Source organism: Nannospalax galili, unplaced genomic scaffold (assembly GCF_000622305.1).
Source record: "Nannospalax galili isolate Female #2095 unplaced genomic scaffold, S.galili_v1.0 scaffold115, whole genome shotgun sequence".
NCBI lineage: Eukaryota > Metazoa > Chordata > Mammalia > Rodentia > Spalacidae > Nannospalax > Nannospalax galili.
Genome location: NW_008340588.1, coordinates 7511735 through 7531825, shown reverse-complemented (window position 1 = coordinate 7531825; position 20091 = coordinate 7511735). Strand labels below are relative to the sequence as shown.

Sequence of the window (20091 nt, the reverse complement as noted above, 5' to 3'; positions counted from 1 at the left end):
AACTATTGTATAGTATTTTCATTGTATTTCCAGTAAGTCATTTTTGCTTCATTGACAATGATTTACATTCCATCTTCCCTGTTAATAGCTTTCTATGCAAGAGACAGATGCATCTGACTAATCTAGATTGCCCTTAATACTAAGTGCATAGTTCCAAGGTGGTAAACTAAATTAATTAGATGATGTCGAAATTAAAATCCATAAGTTTTAAACACTCTGAACTCTCTTGAACTTTCATCTTAATACTTATTCAAAAAAATGAATTAATTTGGTTGGGATTCATTCATTTGGATTCCTCAGTGACCTAGGTTTTTAGAATTTGTTTTTACTTATATTCATATATACTATTCTGTTTCCTTTTCTAGAAGCTAAGGGGTCTTTGTTAGAACTAATCAGGAAATTTGTAAAGACTTAGTAGAGATAGGGGAATGTTTTGGGGGAAGACAGTGAACACTGGTAAGGATAGTCTCTAAGACCTTTCTAATAGTTTAGTATATTTTGTTTTTCCTGACTTAATTGGGCCATGTAATTATTGCTGTATTGATCCTCTAACCAAATATATTTGCCTACTTATTTTTTTTCCTTCAACACCATAGACTTCTCACTTAGCAAATAAATACAGCAGGAAATTCCTCACAAATCTTTTTAAACTTGGCTAATAAAAGTTGAGCAAAAAATAATCTCTAAGGCCCTTTTCAGCTTTAAAGTCTTTGGTTTTACAGATATCTACATATATTTTTTAGAACTTTCCCCTTAGAACATTAGAATATAATACTTTAATCAGTTAGACTTTGATTTGAAAGATTCATATATCAAATCATGAAACAATAAGAGTTAAAAAGATTCTTAGATATTAGAGCTTGAAATGACCTCTGAAATTTTTTTTTAAAGATTTTTACCAAAATCTTTAGCAAGTCATGTTTTGAATCCTATATCATCCCATTTTATCTTTAAATGATTTCCAAGCGTTTGAGTGGATTGCCCAGTGGCTTAAATGTTGATTACAGAAGCGGTCAAGCTGAAGTTCAAGTTTCTTAGTTGGTATACTCTTGTACCGTGGTTTCCTTGTACCTCCCAGGTACAGAGCCTTGAGTAGGTGCTCTCCAGGAACTGTGTTAAAACTTCTACTCTGAAGAGGGGAGTGACAATGTGGAATTATAGGGACACTTAAGTAAATGAAAGCTTAAGACTGTTTTTGGCCAAATGTATAAGGAATACTTCAGAGTAGATATGCTTTAAATCTAGGTCATAAAAGGTAGGTATTTAACAAGTGTACTAGGCTGGGGCTAGGGCTGATGCTCAGATAGATACATGTTGGTATATGGAGGTAGATCTTACCTGGATCCAAATGTTCTTACATGCTCTGAACAGGTAACACAGCTTAATTGTCATAAAATATTTATAACTCACACCCTGATTTGATTCAGGCCCAAAGAATTAATGAGAATAAAACTTAAGCCTTATTCCACCTGGAATTCATTTTTGTATTAAATATCAGATGGTGATATGGGAGAGGCACAATCACAGGAAAAAAATCCCCACAAGAGAAATTATCTGATGTAGACAAAAATTAAGAGTTCCCCATAGGATTTCAGTGGTAGGAGTTATAGGAAAACCCAGAGCCGTGAGGGTATAGGACTACCTCTCTGGATCTTCATTAGCAGAAAGCAGTAAGCCTTTGCTTCCAAATCAAGATCACCTCTCTCTCCTACAAGTCTGTAAGCATGGCATGTCTGGCAAGACCACTTCAACCTTCCCCTTAGAAGGTCAGTCTTAGACTGCTCATTGTTTTGGGATCACCAGAACTAAGCTCTTCATGATTATAATCCCATTCATGTCAGAAACCTGTCAAATTACCTCTGTCACTCTCAATTGTTCCTCTCATGCAAGTCATTGTTTTTCTAATTCTGCCTTTCACATATCACCATCTCTGAAATCTTATTTCATGGCTAGTCATAAGTAAAATCTCTTAATGTCCTTAGCCTTTCTTTGGTCACCGGTTACCTAAATATGACTTGTGTCCTCTCCAGCCCTTTCTAGTGGTAATTGCTGGCTTATTCACTTGTTCCCCAGATGTCTCATTACTCCTTCCAGAGCATTCTTTTGATTTTTTTGGAGGAACAGGGTCTTATCTTGTAACCCAGACCTGGGATTTGAATTCTCAATTATCCTGCTTTCACTTCCCCAGGATTGGAATTACAGGCATGTGCTCCCAACCCATCTCTGACCATTGTCTCCATCCAACAGCACTACTTGGCTTAAAAATCACATCTTTAGACGGTCCCTAGGTCACTTTAAGTCCAGTGGCTTCAATATCAACAAACATTTCAGTATATGTAGTCATTCCTTGCTTCTCAGATCTTTTGTCTGCTCTTCACCAATGAGTTTATTCTCCATTTCCTAAGCTATTCATTATATGACTATCTTGTAAGCTTTGTGCCAAAAACCTTTACCTTCTCTAACTTTAGTTTTGGGAGTTCCCTTTCTAACTACCACCATCTTCCACCAGCAGTCTGTAGACTAATACACCTAGGACTCATTGATCCTACTGTGTGTGAACTGTCCTCACTTTCCATAAACTATATGGTATAGCATTATCATCCTTCCCTTGGACTCTATCTGAATTTTATTGCTTTCTCTCCAACTTAAATATGCATGTTTGACTTACAAGATGTGTTTAAATCCATCTATTTATCATCTCTGTGCCTGAATAGTACTGCTGAACATAGTAGAAGAAAGCACACATCCAACATCCATGCCATTGACTACTTTAGATTCATGATCACTAATCTTGTTAGAAATTTCGCCAGGCGTGGTAGTGTACACCTTTAGTCCCAGCACTCAGGAGGCACAGGCAGGCGGATCTCTCTGGGATTAAAGCCAGCCTGTTCTACATAGCAAGTTCCAGGTCAGTTGGGGCTACAGGGAGTCCATCTCTCAAAAATAAAAATTTATGTCATTTATTGAGAGAGAGAGAGAGAGAGAGATAGAGAGAGACAGAGAATAGATGAGAGGACAGTTTGAGAGAGTTGATTCTCTCCTTCTACCCTATGAATTCTGGGGACTGAACTCAGGTCCTCAAGTTTGGCAGCCAGCCAGACCTTTACCAGCTGAGCCATCAGGCTGGCCTATGTTCTTATATTCTTACAGAGAAAGAGTAAGGAGGAGATGGACCTTGGTTTTTGTCATACTGACTGTGAGAAGCCAATTATGAGATACCCATGAGAAATGCTGGGGTGGTACCTGGATCCATCTGATTCTGGAGTTCAGGCTACAGTTATAGAAAGAATATATACATTTGGGAGTTGTCAATGTATAACTAGTATCTGCGGCCATGAGACTTAGAAGCGTAATAGGGAAATGAGTATCTGTAGAAAAGAAAGTTCAAGGACAAAGCACTAGGAGAGTGTTTAGACAGTAGGAATATGAAAGAGAACTGGGAGGCAAAGAAAAAAATGACCAGAAAGGTAGTAAGAAAACCCAGAATATATACTGGTCTAGCCAAGTAAAAATGTCTTCTGAGGCTGGGGAGATCAATTATGCTAAGAAAAAGACTCGGAGTAACTACTGAATTTAGCAATCTGGAAGTCAGTGGTGACCTTGATTAGTGACCTTGATAAACCTACCCCAGCCTGGCGCTTACTCCCTACCGTCTATAACTATAACCTGAACTCCAGCCTCAGCTCAATCCAGATACCACCCCGGCATTTCTCTTGGGTATCTCATAATTGGCTCTTCACAGTCAGCATGTCAAGAACTGAGGTCCATCTCCTCCCCACCTCTTTCTCCATAAGTATATAAGAATCCTCTTTTTTCTAGTTAGCAAACTAAAGGCAGTGGCTGCTCTTGGCAGAGGACCTGGGTTTGGCTCCCAGCACCCACATGACAGCTGATAACTGTTAGAAACTCCAGTTCCAGGGAATCTGACCCCCTCCCTCATTTGACTTCCACAGGCATTACACACATGTGGTGTACTTACATATGTGCAAGCAAAACACTCATACACATAAAATAAAAATAAATTTTAAAAAATTGCAACCATTGTCTCCGTTCCACTACCTTTTCCTGTAATAGTTTTCTTCCTAAAATTTAGTACTATCAAATATATTATTATTGTACTTGCCTTAATTTATTGTCTGTTTTCTTCCCCCTTTCCTAAAGTGTAATTTCCATGAGGGCAGAGGAACAGCTTTGTGAAAGTAATCTCATCTAGGACTTCTATGTGTGAGGGTTCGAAGGGGATTCTATTACAGTAGAATTAAGTGATATAGATTAGTGTATCCAAATCTTGCTAGATAAGATGTAGTATGAAAAGAAAAGATTCAGACAGGAAGTGGAGAGCACATTTAGAGACAGTGACTAAGTCAGTAGAGACTATCAAGTATTTTATATAAGGAAATAGAGGAAGATAAATCCAGAAAAATAGGAAAGGTAATTTAAGGCTACATTATGAAGAGACTTCAATGCTAGGGTGAATTTTTATCACAGAAAAATGAGGACCTATTGAATCCTTTAGAGCGGAGAAATGACCTGTCAAGGTGGTACCACTGACAATGAGCTCAACAGTGATCTGCAGGAAGAAGTTAGGGAGTTTGTAAGAATGAGTACCAGTTAGAAAGCAGGTATACAATTGAAAGCTCTGAAGACCTGAGTCAGGATTAAATACACGGGCATGGAAACTACAGTGTCTGTGACACCTATTCAGAGGAGGAATCTGTAAGGCAAGTTGAGTGACCGTATGTAAAAAATGAAGAGCACAAAAGGTTCAAAAATCCTGATTTACTTAATTTTTATGACTAGGAAAATAATATTGTATCCTTTTTTAAATCCTTGAAAGAAAGTCAGATGGGCACATCTGTCTGACTCTCCTTTTACATGCAATTCACTTCATGAATTACACTGGCATATTTTTATCTCTAAGAATAAAAGTGTTTTCGGTATTTTTTTAGATTAGCATACAGGGCTGGTGAGATAGCTCAGCAGCTAAAGACACTTGCCACCAAGCCTGACAATCTAAGTTCGATCCCCAGAATATTGGAAGTAGAGAACTAACTCGCACAAGTTGTATTATGACCTCCACACACATGCCATGCCATGCCATGCCCCCCCCCCACTAAATATGAAACAAAAAAATTTAAATTAGCATACAGAGTTAATAGGTTTATTATGGTATTTTTATACATACTTTGTTTCTGTTGATCCTTTTCTCCCAACCTCTTCCTCCATTCCTCTACTCCTCCCTCCCTCCTGCTGGTCTCCTTCCTCCCCAACTAGCTCCTCTTCTGCTTTCATGCCACATGTATTTTATTGCCCTCCCCCTTCCCAACTCTTCCTTAAGACCTCACTTTCCCGCTTTCTCTAGTTTTATGACCCATATCCTCATACACATGTATGTCCACATATATAAAAATGAAAATCTAGGCTGATATGAGAGAAACATGTAGTGTTAGTCTTTATTAATCTGCATATGAGAGAAACATGTAGTATTGGTCTTTATTAATCTGTGATATTTTACTAAGCACCATAATTTCCTGCTCCATTAATTTCCCTACAAATGTCATGATTTTGTTTTTCTTAAAAGCTGAATAAAATTCCATTGTATATATGGACCACATTTTTCTTATTCATTTAATCTGTTGATGTGCACCTAGACTTGTTCCATTTCTTAGCTATTATGACTAGTGGAGCAACAAGCTTGGATCTGCAGGAATCTCTGTAGTAGGTTGTATAGTTGAATCATATGGTACTGCTGTTTTAATTTTTCAAGAAGCCTGATTTTTTTAGAACATGACTTCCATAGTGGCTATGCTAGTTTACTCCCCCAACAACAGGGGTAAGGGTTTCTGTTTCCCCACATCCTCCACAGTGCTTGTCATTTGTTTTCCTGACATTGGCCATTCTGACTGGGCTAAGATAGAATCTCAGAATAGTTTTAATTTTCATTTCCCTGCTGACTAAAAGTGTTAAGACACTTTTAAAAATATTTATTGGCCATTTGTGTTTCTTTTCAGAACTTTCTCTTCACTTAATTGATCTGTCTATTGATCGGAAGGTTTGATGGTGGTTTGGGGGGAATGAGTGTATGATTTTTGAAGTTCTTTATACAGTCTAGGTATTAACTTCCATCTGAACTATATAGCTGACAAAGCTTTCCTCCCATTCTATAGGCTCTTTACTCCACTGAGTGTTTCCTCTGTGCTGTAGAAGCTTTTTAATTTTATGTAATCCCAGAAACAATCCTTTCAAAGTGAAATTGTTAACTATACCAATAGAAAGTTTTTACTAACTCAACAGTTTAAAAGAGAAAAGCTAATCAACTATAGGCTTGCTATGTTTGTTAGCCTTAAGACCTCCACTTGGTTTTTTAGAAGGCCTAGAATTAGAAGAGTCAAGAGCCACAGTTGGGATGTTTGCTTGCCTGTTTCATCACAAACATTTCCAGTGAGTTAAAAAGTAAACTTTGCAGAGAAGAAAAAACTATTCACTGGGAATACAAAGTACAAGTGAAATCAGATGTCATTATAAAGTAATCACTGCATCATTTGTAAGTAACCTTTTATGTGACATTAAAGATGGGCACTCTTAGCAGTTACCTCAAGGTCCCAAGATTAAGAAGCTGATCAGAAAGGCTTGCCCAACAGTTTTTCTGCAAAAAGCACTGGAAGTACAGATAATATCAAGGCAGATTAGAAAAAGGACTTCAAATTTGTCGTGCTTTGGAAGTAGTAATATATACTTTCTAATTTAAGGTTGCTTAAAAGGTCACTAGCAAACTTTGTAAGACCAGTTATGAAATTTATATTTTCATCTGAATAGTCTAGTCCAGAAACATTTTATTTTGTCCTATTAAGTACCTATTGAGCATTATCACTAGAGTATCAAGATCAGCCATCTCTGCCTGCTTTGTTTTTGGAAATAAAGACTGTTACAGATTTTAATGTAATACTTTAGCCAAGAGATCTCTAAATTATAAAACTCAGCTCCAGAATCTAACTTTCTAAATTTGTGTCTTTTTGACTAGTTTAGCTATGATGTATATTGAAATGAGTGCTTGACCTACTCAATAAGAAAATTTGTTTTTTCTTAGTTACTACAGTAAGCTAATATGAGAAGCAAATTTAAGCTGTGGATGTAGCCTAGTTGGTAGACTGCCTACCCTGAGTTTGATCTCCAACCTGCCTGCACCCCCATAAAAAAAACCACATGTGGTAGTGTACTTCTGTAGGCAGGAAGATTAGAAGTTCAGGGTTATCCTTGAATACATAGTGAGTTGGAGGGCAGCCTTGGCTACTTGAGAATAGGAAAGACCCTAAATATTTTACTTTTAGTTGGATGATTATTTCACATATATCAGCAGGTACTATTACACTGACTTTATTTCTGTTCTCAGTAATTGTATAATCTTTTTGCAAAATAATTTATTGAGAATTTCATACAGGCATATGAGCATATAAGGTGTTTGGATCAAATCCATGCTCACTCTCTCCCTTCTATTTCCTCTCATATCTCCCCATCACTTTTTTCTGATAACTTCATTACTCTTTCTTCTTTTTGCTACTCTAACATTCCCCCCTCTGAAGAGGTAACCCTAAAATATTTTAAGGATTAGACAAGAGCTCCCATATGCTTTCGACATTTTTGGCCTTTGGAATGGAGTATGTTGCTAAGAGGCCCAAGGACATTTTGACTTTTAGCCAAGAAACTGGCTACTTTTCTTTGGGGTCTTTTTACACTAACTGCCTAGCCAATTCCTTCCTACATCCTATTCTTATACCATCCTCTGAAGAGGTTACCCAGCTTACGAATAGGGAATCTGGATGCAGACCTCTCTGGCTTCTTCCATGCTGAACAGGGAAGCAGGGTGAGTCAATTGGGGTACCTCTTCAGTGGGTCTATCTAAAAGACTCCCAAATTGCAACTCTTATCTGTAGGGGGAAAAGAAAGTTCTTGACTGGTAAATAAGAGATGTGAAGGAGAAGTAAAGGCAAGAGTAATTAGTATTACAAGTTGTAGACAGGGAACTAGAAAAAAGTCAGAACAGGGCAAATTTCAAATGTTCATATGAGAGTCCATTGGAATTTCTTGATGAGAGCTTCAGAAAGCATCCCTCTATTGGGCTCCTCCTCATTTTTGTTTTGTCTGCCAAGGCTGGACGTGAGAGTGATGGATTCAGGATTTGCTTTCAGGCATTTTGATAGCCGTTGGAGTGGTTAGAATCAGTGTCAGTTCCCTCTCAAAGGCTTCATCAAGTGGAGGCAGGATCCCGGCGTTCTTAGGCAGTTCCGTGGGTTCTCAGTCCTTGTGCCAGTATGAGTCCGAAACAGGCACTCTCTGGTGGTCTGCTGAGATCACAGTACACAGATGGAGGTCCATAATTGTATAATCTTAAAAATCCAAATATCCCCCATATTTTTATGTAGAGTGCTGTCTCTTATAGAGTAAGACTAATTTCTAATTAATTGTTTGCCCTTTGTTTGGTATATTTAGAACAAACTTCAAATCTTCAATAGTTTTTATGCTAAAGAAAAAAATTCTGTGAACTATTGGCCTATCAGTGACTACCATCTTCTAATCTTAGAAAGTACTTGAATGAGCTCCAGAGTTAGACTTGCTGAATTGAGCTGAGTTTATCCTTCCTATCAGGAGTGTACTACCAAGACAATAACCCATTTTGATAATGCATATCCTTCCATGAGGATGGTGCCTCATGACCTAGCCAGTTCTTAAACATTCAACTAAGTAATACTGTGACATTGGTAGTGAAGTTTCAATGTGAATTTTGAAGGAGACATTTAAAATACAACAATTGCATTTCAGACCAGTAATATCTACTTATTATTCTAGCAGGAGATGCCTTAGGTCAGGTGGTCTTAGCAGTGCACTTTTTAGTTAATTATGCATGTTCTGTGTACACCTTGCTTTCTCTTTGTATCAGGTTGTTTTTGCAATTGAGGTTTACTCTCTTTAAATACAGTGACCTTATCTGGCTTCATTTTCTTCAAATAGTGTATGTCAGTGAAGTGGAAATGGGACAAGATATATTTGGCTAACTTAAATCAAACTTCAGATGGTGTGCATGTAATAATATATTCTCGATTGAGGTACTTTTGCACCGTCATCATACTGACCAGAGTCAGATTCTTATTTGGCACATCCAGATGCTGCAGCTTTGTGTGACCTAGATAGAAAACATATGGAGGTGTGTGTGTATTTTTAGCACATGTTAAGCTTTCAGCCTAAGGGCAAGATATACAGAAAACTTTAGGAAGTAAAAAATTACCTATGTTTTTGTGTAGATAAAATGGTAGAGAACAAACTAAGACCTAAACAGTTTATTGAAAATATAATTAAAAATTTAGTTTCTGAATTTTCTATTTTTATTACATTTGTTTAGTTCTTTAATGATGGATTCTGTTGTGAAAATGAATATTGCCTAGGCAACAACGATGATTTTACTTGTCAGCTGATCTCTTTATCATTTATTGCTAGCCCAAATGCTAGCAAAAAAAGTGTGGGAAATGCCCCTAAATGAACTCCCCTGATCTGACATAGTAATTCAGAATAATTGCAGTATTCATTTTAAAATTGAGAGAAATGAAATCACATTTCTTGTTCTCATTTCCCAGCTTTTTTGGAACCTATTTCCTAAAGTCATTCTATATACTGACTTCAGCAAATCCAACAGTGAAATAGCCTTAGCATTAATCAATTGCTAAGATTGTGTTTGTACCTGAGGCAGTTCTTGTAACATAAACCAGAATAAATAAAAATGCAAATAAATAAATACAAGCTTAAAAATATGATGCTCATGTTAGTGTGTCACAAGTTTCATAATTATATTTCCAAAATATAGATGTTTGAAATGTTTTCTTGATGACTTTAAATATATGATGTTGAGGATATAATATTACTTGCCTAGTATGTATGAAGCCTCTTGGCTTTGATCTGCAGCAGAAAGAGAGAGTAAGGGGAGAGAGTAAGGGGAGGGAAGAGAAGAGGTGGGGAGAGGGAAAGAAGACAGAAGTTAATGTATGTCAGTGTTGGAGAACTGATGTAACTTTAAAGAGGTACAATTTGTGGTGCATTGATTCCTTATTGTAAGGAGCTTTGGTGTGGGGCAATTCCTTCCTATATAGTTGCAGATTATTCTGAATCTTTTTTTTAACTTCCTGTTATTTAGAATACTGTCTCTTAAATCACCAACTACTGGCTAGTATAAAACAGTATTCATGACAGCGGAAGTCAGCATTTCCTTGTCTTTTTAAAAAAAATTTTATTGAAGTTTCATTTTTTTAAAATGTTTTATTTTAATTTTATGTGTATGAGTGTATTTCCTGCATGTATGTGAGTGCACCCGTGTCGTACAATGCTGCGGAGGTCAGAAGAGGGCTTCGGATTCCCCTGGAACTGGAGCTAAGGACGATTCATAGTTGCCATGTGGGTGCTGGGAATTGAACCCGGGTCTTCTGCAAGATGAGTCAGTGCTCTTAACCACTGAGCCATCTCTCCAGCCCTGAATGCTCGTGATTTTTATACAATATAATTTGATGGTATTTAGATCCCTTCCCCTATTCACACTTCTACTTACTGCACCCTGCCTAATTTAATGTACTCTATTATTTATATAATAAGGCCTAGAGAGTTTAGTTTGTGCCCTCAAATGTCCTTCAGTGTGTGTCCATCCACTAGAGCCTGGTTAACTTACCAAAGATCCCATCCTTGAATGAGACTTATCTCTCCCCATCCCAACAGATATTGGTTACCAATAGTTCCTTGGGCTGGGTGGAGTTTCCAACCCCTTCCCATGTCTGTGCTGGGATTTTGTCTGGTTTGGGCTTGCATGGGACTTGTGTATGCTTGTCACCATTGATGTGAGTTCATATGAGTAACTGACCAGCTGTCTGGAAAACGGTTTCCTTTTTGTCATCTACCTCCTCTGGATTTAAAAATCTTTCCATCCCCTCTTCTGCAATGATCCCTTAGCCTTGGGAGGCAGAAGTTTGATATAGGTGTACTATTCAGGGATAAGCAGTCTGCAGTCTTTTATTCCTTGCACATTGGCCAGTTGTGGGTTTCTGTATAAATCACCATCTGCTGCATAAGGAATCTTCTCTGTTGAGAGTTGAGAGATGCATTAATCTGTGGATATAACAATAAGTCATTAGGATTCAGTTTAATACTATAGCTGTTTAGTAGAAAACTAGGTGGTATTAGGCTGTCCCCTATGCCCTGTGACCTTGCTAGACTCAGATTCCTAAGCCTAATATCAGTGTCAGGTATGGACTCCATCCTGTGAAACAGACTTTAAATACATCTAGAGAGTGGTTGGTTACTCCCATAATATTTATGCCACTATTGTACTAGTGGGCATATTTTGCCAAGCCAGTTTGTGCTGTAGTTCAGAGGATTCACAACTGGATAAGGTTGATTATTTTTTCTTTCCAGTAGCATACATAGGACCTTCTAGCACTGTGAAACCTAGTCAGTAGAGATGAGGCTCTGGAGGCAACACCAGCTTGATTTCTCCTTGTTGGTTCTACAGCTCATGTATGTAGTGTCCTCAGAAATAGGATTTTACCATCAAGTTCTGGTGGGTAACCAAGAGCAGGAGCAATGATCAGTATTGTTTGAGGGTCTATGGGACCCCCTCATCAACAGCTTCAAGAGAGGGAGACCATCCTTTGTCTTTTTTGAGGCTTAAGTGAATTTGCATATAGAGATTATATTCTGATCATTATAAAAAACTATAATAATTTGGGGCTGGAGAGATGGCTCAGTGGTTAAGAGCACTGGCTGCTCTTGCAGAGGACCTGGGTTTGAATCCCAGCACCCATATGGTGGCTATGAACTGTCCTTAGCTCCAGTTCCAGGGGAATTTGATGCCCTCTTTCGACCTCCAAGGGCATTGCATGACACGGCACACCTACCTGGATGCAGGCAATACAGTCATACACCTAAAAATAACAAATAAAAAAATTTAATTAAAAAAACTATAATAATTCTAGACTTTGTCCACTACTTTTGGTAATCAAAGGAAATCTTTTCTTCAGTTTTATGCTTGACACCAGTCTACATACTTGACTACAATAAGTATTTAAATTTCTATCAATTCTGGGAAATAACCGTCTTATAGGGAGACTGAGGAGGTTGAGAAATTTTAAACAGATTATACATTGCATCATATCCAGCTTAAAATTCAGAACCAGTTGTTCTGGTAGTCCATACCTCACGGATCACTTCTAAATGATAAAAAGTGTAAAGTGAGGCTAAAAATATATAATAAATACTGTAAGTTTTGAGTTTAGTAAATCTAAATTGCATTAAACCTTGTCTGTCTGTATCATCTTGTCCCTAGGCAGTTATTTGGCAGAAAAGCAGGGTACCAGACCACAGGGTGGCTCTCATGTCTGTTCTGGGGACATCTGTGATGGGCAACATGGAATCCGTTCAGCACCACTGTGAAGAGTCTCAGGTATGCGACAAAAATGGCCTTTAATGAGTCTCACATACTAATGAGATTGTTAAAATATTTCCCTTCAGGGGTGGTAAGAAGTTTTAAAGTTTCTTTTGATGACTAAATAGTATCATTTCCTTTGTTGGTCTTTCAGCTTCAGAGAATACTTTTTGATTCTGTGTGCTGCTAGGTGATGCTTGATGCTTCTCTTGCTTGCTTGGTTCCTTTATCATGTATATTTGCGGTGTACCACTCTGCTATATCCTCAGTCCTTATTTTACTTTTTTATTTTTCATTCAGGGACCTACAAAGTTTCCCAAGCTGGCCTTGACTTCTCTGTAGCCCAGTCAGACCTTGAACTTGTAAGCCTCTTGCCACAGCAAGATATTACAGACTTGTTCTGATCTGGCTTTAACATATTTTTATACGTATATTTCTCTTTTTCTTTTTTCAATGCCTAGGATCTGTGCTAGATAACTTCAGTTTTCAACTTGATATACCTGGGTGGAGGGAACATCAGTTGAGCAATTACCTCCATTAGATTGACTAGAGGCCATGTCTATGGCCATTTTCATTGTTGAGTGATGTAGGAGGACCCAGTCCTTTGTGGGTGGTGCCACCCCTGGATAGGTGGTCCTGTTTGTATAAGAAAGCAGGTACAGCATGGGCCAGAGAAACAAGCCTGTAAACAAGTCAGTGTTCCAGGTTCCAGCCCTGAATTCCTCCCTTGGCTTCCCTTGATGCTGGACTACAAGCTGTAAGCCAAATAAACTTTCCTCCCCAAGTTGGTTTTGGTCAGTATTTTTATTACAGCATTAGAAAGTATCTAGAACAGGATCTAAGCCTGAACCTGCGCTATAGTCCCAGCTCAGGAGGATGTTTATTTGTGTGTTTGTCTTTTATCTTTGGTCTGAAGATTTAATTCCAAAGGTCTAATTAATTCTAAACTTAGATGTAATATACATCACTACAGCTGCATGATCATTACAAAGCCCAGTATTGTGCTAGGATTACATTTCCTTTCTATGGATCCAGTATTTATCTCTTAGGACATAAAAATCAGAGTATCCCTACTATGCTGACTTAAATACAGTCTTTTTAAAATTTGTTTTAATTTTTTATGTGTATGAGTGTTTTGACTGCGTGTGTGTAGGTACACCAAATGCATGCAGTGCTGAACTCCCAGGAGAACATCAGATCCCCTGGAACTGGAGTTGTCTACTGTTGTTAGCTTCTGTGTGGGTACTGGGACCCAAACCTGGGTCTTCTGCAAGAGCAGCCCAGTGCTTTTAAGTCTGAGTCATCACAGTTTCCTTTCTTACAGTCCCATCAGTTACTCTAAATTTACTGTTTTTTCTTTGCTTTGTACATGGATTTCTCCATGTAAATTTTTTCCTTTCTAAGAGTTCTGAAAGTCAGTCTGTCTTGTCTTTTCCTTCCTTCATTCCTTCCTTCCTTCCTTCCTTCCTTCCTTCCTTCCTTCCTTCCTTCCTTCCTTCTTCCCTCTTCCTTCTTTCTTCTTTCTTCATTCTTCCCTCCCTTCCTCCCTCCCTCCTTCAACTTCTTTCTATGTAGCTCAGGCTGACCTTGAACTCAAAATCCTGCCTTCTCAGCCTATAGAGTGCTGGGATACAGGGTCGTCCACCAGAATGTTGAAGACAGTAGGTTAACCATCCATTGTGGATGGGACAATTAACACATATCAATTTTTCCTTAGTAGATGATTTTTTTCTATATTAAACTTCTCATCTTTCCTTTATCTTTTATTTATTCTTTCCTTTTCTTTGAGATGTGCCTCTCACTATTATAGCTTAGTCTGGCTGCATGTTGTAATCCTCTTTCCTCTGCCTCTGGAGTGCTGATATTATCATGTGCCAATACTTATGCTCATCTTTGCTCGTAAATCTTATATCTGTAATTTTTGTTGTCATAATAAACAGTCACGAAATTCTAAAATTGTATTGTGGGGTTTTTTGGGGGTTTTGGGTTTTGTTTTGTTTTGTCATGACTGGATCTCACTGTATAACCCTGACTGACCTGGAGCTCTATGTAGACCAGGCTATGGTAGTTTTGTTGTTGTTGTAGTGTTTGCTTTATCCCTGTTTCTTTCTTTTTTAATCTTTAAAATATATATTTTGACAGCATCATACATTCGCATAATGAATTTGAATGTTTTTACTCCTCATTTCTCATCTCTTCCCACTCCCTCTCCTGCTAAAACCCTTCTTCCCAGCAAGTCCTCTAACTACTTTCATGTCTTCTTTTGTGTGCAAAGCTTTGAGTTGAATTAGGTTGAATTAGAGTCTCTTGCCCAAGAGTGGATGGAAGTAAGGACAACTTCTCAGTGGCCACACTGCTGGTGCTGCCAGTAGTTCCTTCTCCATCCATGATTAAATGTAGAAGGGCGAAGGTCTCGTGCAGATAATCATAGCTGCATGAGTTTGTGAGTGCAAAGGCCATCCATGACCATACTGTGACATTGTGCTTCATTCACAGCTCCCCATCATCTTACTCTTACATTCTTACCAGCCTTCTTCCATGATGTTCCCTGGCTCTTAGAAAGGCCAAGCTCTCCACCATCACTTATTCTTAGCACTTTGGCTAGTTATGGGTTTCTGCATTAGCTACCATGACCCTGCACCTGCAGTAAGAAGCCTCTGTTAAGAAGGCTAAACATAGCACTAACCTTTGTGTGTAAACTTTTGAGTATAAACATGAGTGGTTAGAAAGCAGATTGACAGCATGATGTTTTAGCAAAAAAAGTGGTAGTAGTATGAGCTGGAGGATTGGATCAGAGGAAAAGAGAACTTACTACTCTTCCAGAGGACTTGAGTTTGGTTCTCAGCACCCACATGGCAGTTAACACCCATTCTTAGATCCAGTTCCAGGGCAATCTGATGCCCTCTTTTGACCTGCATGGGCACTGCACACACATGATACAGACAAAACACTCATTCATATAAAATATAAATACATAAAATCTTTTTTGGGTGTGATGCCACATGCCTTTAATGCCAGCACTCAGGAAGCAGAGGCAGGCAGATCTCTAGGAGTTCAAGGCCAGCCTGGCTTACATTGCAAGTTCCAGGCCAGCCAGGAGTACATAGTAACACTCTGTCTCTGTCTTAAAAAAACAAGACAAACAAAAACAACAATAACAATACATTGGTTTTTCATGGTATTTTTTTTTTTTTTTTTTTTTTTTTTTTTTTTGTGTTTTTTTTTTTTTTTTTTTTTTTTTTGTTTTTTTTTTTTTTTAAATAGTAGTAGTCATAGTATAGTAGTAGTAATTAGCAACCTCTCCAGACACAGACACTTGACCTGGTTTACAGAACTAAGCATTAGTTCCCTCTTGATGGAGTGGAGCAGGCCTCAAATCCAATCAGAAAGTAGTTGGTTAGTCCCATCCCCACCATGCCATTACTGCACTAACTAGAGGGTACATCTTGCCTGCAAATTTATCATTGTAGCTTGCAGAATTCACAGCTGGGTTTGACTTTTCTTCTCTGGCACTGTGAAAGCTAGTCAGTAGGGAAGAAGCTCCCAGCTTAGCTCCAGCTTGATTTTTATAGGTCCTTTGACCAAAATGTGCAGTATCTTCAGCTGTAGGGTCTCATCATCAAGTTCTGGTGGGAAACCAAAAGCAATAGCAATAGCTCTTGTATTGTGTGCGTACTTTTGGGGCTTTCCAGACCAACAACCTATAGAGAGATCTCTCATACCTGGCTCTGGGATTTTCAAACTTGTAGCTTCTTTGAGGAGCATTAGCCATCCATGGAGACTACCTCCATTCAACCTTTGTTTTTAAGACTGCATTTTTAAAAAATATTTTATTATTTTTATTTTATGTGTATGAGTGTATTGCCTGCATGTATGTGAGTGCACCCGTGTCATGCAATGCTGTGGAGTTCAGAAGAGGGCCGCCAGGTGAGTGCTGGGAATTGAACCCGGGTCCTCTGCAAGAGCAGTCAGAGCTCTTAACCGCTGAGGCATCTCTCCAGCCCCAAGACTGCATTTTTTTAATAAACTTATTTTTAAAAGTTGGTTTCTCTGTGGCTTTTTCATATATCGTTTTGGTTATCTCTTGTTTGTCACTTTCTCTGTCCTCATGGTACCCCCCCCCGTGAGTTTTATAAGGATTGTTTGTTTCATTTATGTGCTGAGCGCTGAATGTAGATGCTTTCACTCTGAAGACCCATTTCTGAGTTTTGTGCTTCTGTCTGTTACCACTTTCTGCCTCTTTTTTTTTTCTTTTAATGAAGCTCATTATTTTTTAGGTTCTCCCCTTATTTTTCTCAACTTTTCTATCTTTTTCTTTTGTATTCTGCTGGACCTTACTGACTATATCTTCTGACTCTTCTGTTGAATTTTTTTACTTAGAAACTTAAGTTTAATTTCCAAGAGTATTTCAATATAAATGCTAATTTTATAACTTCTTGTTCATAAATACAAAAGCTTGAATTTTTCCAAAGATAATTTTTTTAATCTAAAAATGTATTAGTTTCTTGAATAGTTTTTATTTCATAGGAAGTAGGTTTTGTTTTGCATAGCAGGTCTTTTTTCTCCAAGCCTAGGTTTTTCTCTCCTTGTCTCTTGGTATGCATAGGAAATTAATTTGGGAATCTGTGTTTGTGGCTGAGTTTTTGATTATTAAGCTCCTCCTTGAGTGTTATCTAGCATGATCCTAGTCCTGTTCCTGGAGTCTACGATACTCCCATGTTTCATAATGGGTGAAGGTTTGCTTTGTATATCATAATGTTCCTCACTGCCCTAGTTCTTCTCAATTATATATATTTGTGTCTGTGTGTATATTATACACACATGTATATGTATATAGATGCTTCCATCTATCATCTTCCTTGTTCCCTGTCTTCTTTAGTACTTCTAGCACAAAGTTAGATTAATTCTAATTGATTTATGATACCTTGTCATTATTTAGTTTCTATCCAGAAGAGACTTTTTGTTTGTCTGCTAACTTTAAGCCAGTAGACTGTCTGAGTTCTGCTGCTTATGGAACTGATGGAGCTCCACATTTTGTTTTTTATATCTGTCTTCTCTCTGACCTTTTAACTTTGCTTGCTCCATGCTAACCTCTGAGTGAATGCCTCAGTACAACCTGATTTATATTTCCAAAACTATGCATAGTTTTTAGAACAGAGTATTTATTTTCATAGTCTTTTCTAAAATTAATTAATAGCCATTGATAATTATTTACTTTCTGTTTTAATTGGATATTTTTCATTTTAAAAACCATGTTATACATACTAATTTAAAAGTCTTTTCCATATTGCTCTATCATTTGTATCTTTTTCTGAGAGAAGAGTCTGCTATTTTGTGTGGTTTGCAAAATCTTGAATACAGGTTTGTTTCTGTTTTTTCTTTTTCTCTCCATGCCTACCTCTCCCTTCTCACAGTTTGGCACATATGTCTTCCTAGTCCCAATTCAAAACCAGGTGTTATATTAGTGGTCCATGTCTCTTTTTCTGCCAGGACTTTACAGACTCCTTTCCCCAGCCAGCTTGGCCTAGCCTTGTTCTTGGTTTTGGAGTTGTCTCTGTTCTTTCCTGTGACTCTGGCAAGTAGCTCCAGACAGTGGTCACAATATTTTTAAGTTGTTTTGTTTTTCTTCAGGGGAGGTGCTATATGAGCTCCCTATTTCAAGTGGAAAGACTGATTTCCATCCTCTTTGTGTGGAGTGTTTTTTCCTGCTAGAGTTTAGTTTCCAAATGGGACATCTTTTTTATGACCTTAGAGCACATAGGACTTTTCCCTTCAGCCATCACTCCCTGTTATGTAATTTGAATCCAAGACAGTTTTGTCTGTTGTTTGTGTGCTTAGGTCATTTGAAATTAACATTAAAAATTGATTTTTATCTCTCCTGTGCAGTTTCCATTTGGGAGAAGGAATTTCCATGTAAACTTGTTTCACTATCCTGACTGGAGTATTTGGATTACTATGGTAGAAATTTAACTCCATGTTATGGAGTTTTACTGAAAGAAGAGAAAGGTGAGGGCTAGCAGACCAGTCAGGGTGACATCATCACTGAAATCAGGATAGAGAAGAGATGTGTTTGACAGACTGTGGCCTCTCTAATGAAAAGTATGGTAAAGAACAAAGAAGTTGCCAAGAAACAAAATATCTTACGAAGTTCTGAGTGTGGTGAATTAATTTTTGTGACAGCCAATTGGGGAATTTGAGAATGAAAGAAATAGACTGCAGTATCACTATCTTAGTATCAGTAGTGGGTAGTTATTGAAATTAGAGATATAAATGAAATTACCTAGAGGGGCGGGAGGATTTCAGAGCAAAAAGTGCCTGAAGATGGAATTTAGGGGACTGTCATCATTCCTACTGGGTAAGGTAAAGATTAGGAGCCAGAGATCAGACTGAGAAGGAAGTGTCAAAACGGAAATAGTAAGTCCAAAAGAGACTAAAACAGACCCCTTCAGTTGAATGCTTCCTGAAAGGACATTGTCATTGATGCCAGACCTGCAGAGTCATTTAAGAGAAGAACTTGCATTGGTTATTGACAGAGAATGTATAAATATATAAAAGGAATTAGAGAAGAAGAGAGAGAGGCCCACATTGAGAAGCAATTAGAGGAATAGTATTTAATTGTATTTTACCTTGGATATTTGTTTTCATTTTTAGGTTGAAGTACAGAATCTTGTAAGATCTATCACATTTGGTTTTGGTTTGTTTTATTGCACTGATACGGTCTTTTAAGTTCTTTTTCTGTGAACTAACCTCATTTAAAAACTTTTTATAGTATTTGGGGCTAGAGAGGTGGTTCAGTGGTTAAGACCACTGGCTGATCTCACAGAGGACTCGGGTTCAATTCTCAACACACACAGAGGCTAACAACCATCTTTAACTTCAGTCCCGGGGGATCCAATGCCCTCTCTTATCTTCAATGGGCGTTACGCAACACTGGTATACTTACATATATGCAGGCAATATACTCATAAATTATTTAAAATTTTTCATAGTATTTTATGAGGTATTGCTCTTTTACTTTACTTTTCCATATAACTTTAATATAGTTTGTTCATTTTGAAGATTGTTCTTAATCATTTTAAAGATCTCTATTTAGGATTAGTTATACAGCTGCTGTCTAAAAGAGCACGAAAGGAAATTACTAGCAGTTTCATATTTCACTCCACTTTCTTTTCCCTGTTCAGGGTAGAGGGTAGATTTCTCTTCTCTCTTCGCTCCTCTCCTCATCTGCCTCTTCTTTTCTTTAATCCACATACTCAGTAAGTCTTTCAGAGGCTAAACAGACGCTCCCTGATGCCCAGCAGGTGCTTTAAGAAGGATCTCATGTTACCTGGTAAATTATACAACCATTTATGAATGCTGTGAAGTTTTACAGTTAATTAAGTGGTATCATCTTGTAATGGATTATCCAGATTTATTAATTTATTTTTTTCAAATTGGCACAAGTTGGCACTGTGACAGTAATGCACTTAGTGTTCTAAAACTGGTAATACATCTCCTTAAACACTTATTTCCAAGGGCAAGGATAACCATAGACATAGGTGACAGCCTACAAGCTATGTTGTTAAGGAACCTCATGCTTACTCCTTAACTAAAAATAGCACCCTACTAACAAATTTGCTTTATGTAACCTAAGCTGA

At 37.8% G+C, this 20091-nt stretch overlaps 1 protein-coding gene across 4 annotated transcripts in view; it reads left to right on the top strand.

The window, feature by feature from the left end:
• The window catches only part of Pms1 (PMS1 homolog 1, mismatch repair system component), a 90501-nt gene that overhangs the window by 46454 nt on the left and 23956 nt on the right, over positions 1-20091 (top strand). For all 4 annotated transcript variants that reach the window (XM_008835627.3, XM_029564755.1, XM_029564754.1 and 1 more), the window contains one exon: positions 12356-12472. In XM_008835627.3, the coding sequence (XP_008833849.1) occupies positions 12356-12472 (117 nt within the window). The remainder of the gene's footprint in view (positions 1-12355; positions 12473-20091) is intronic.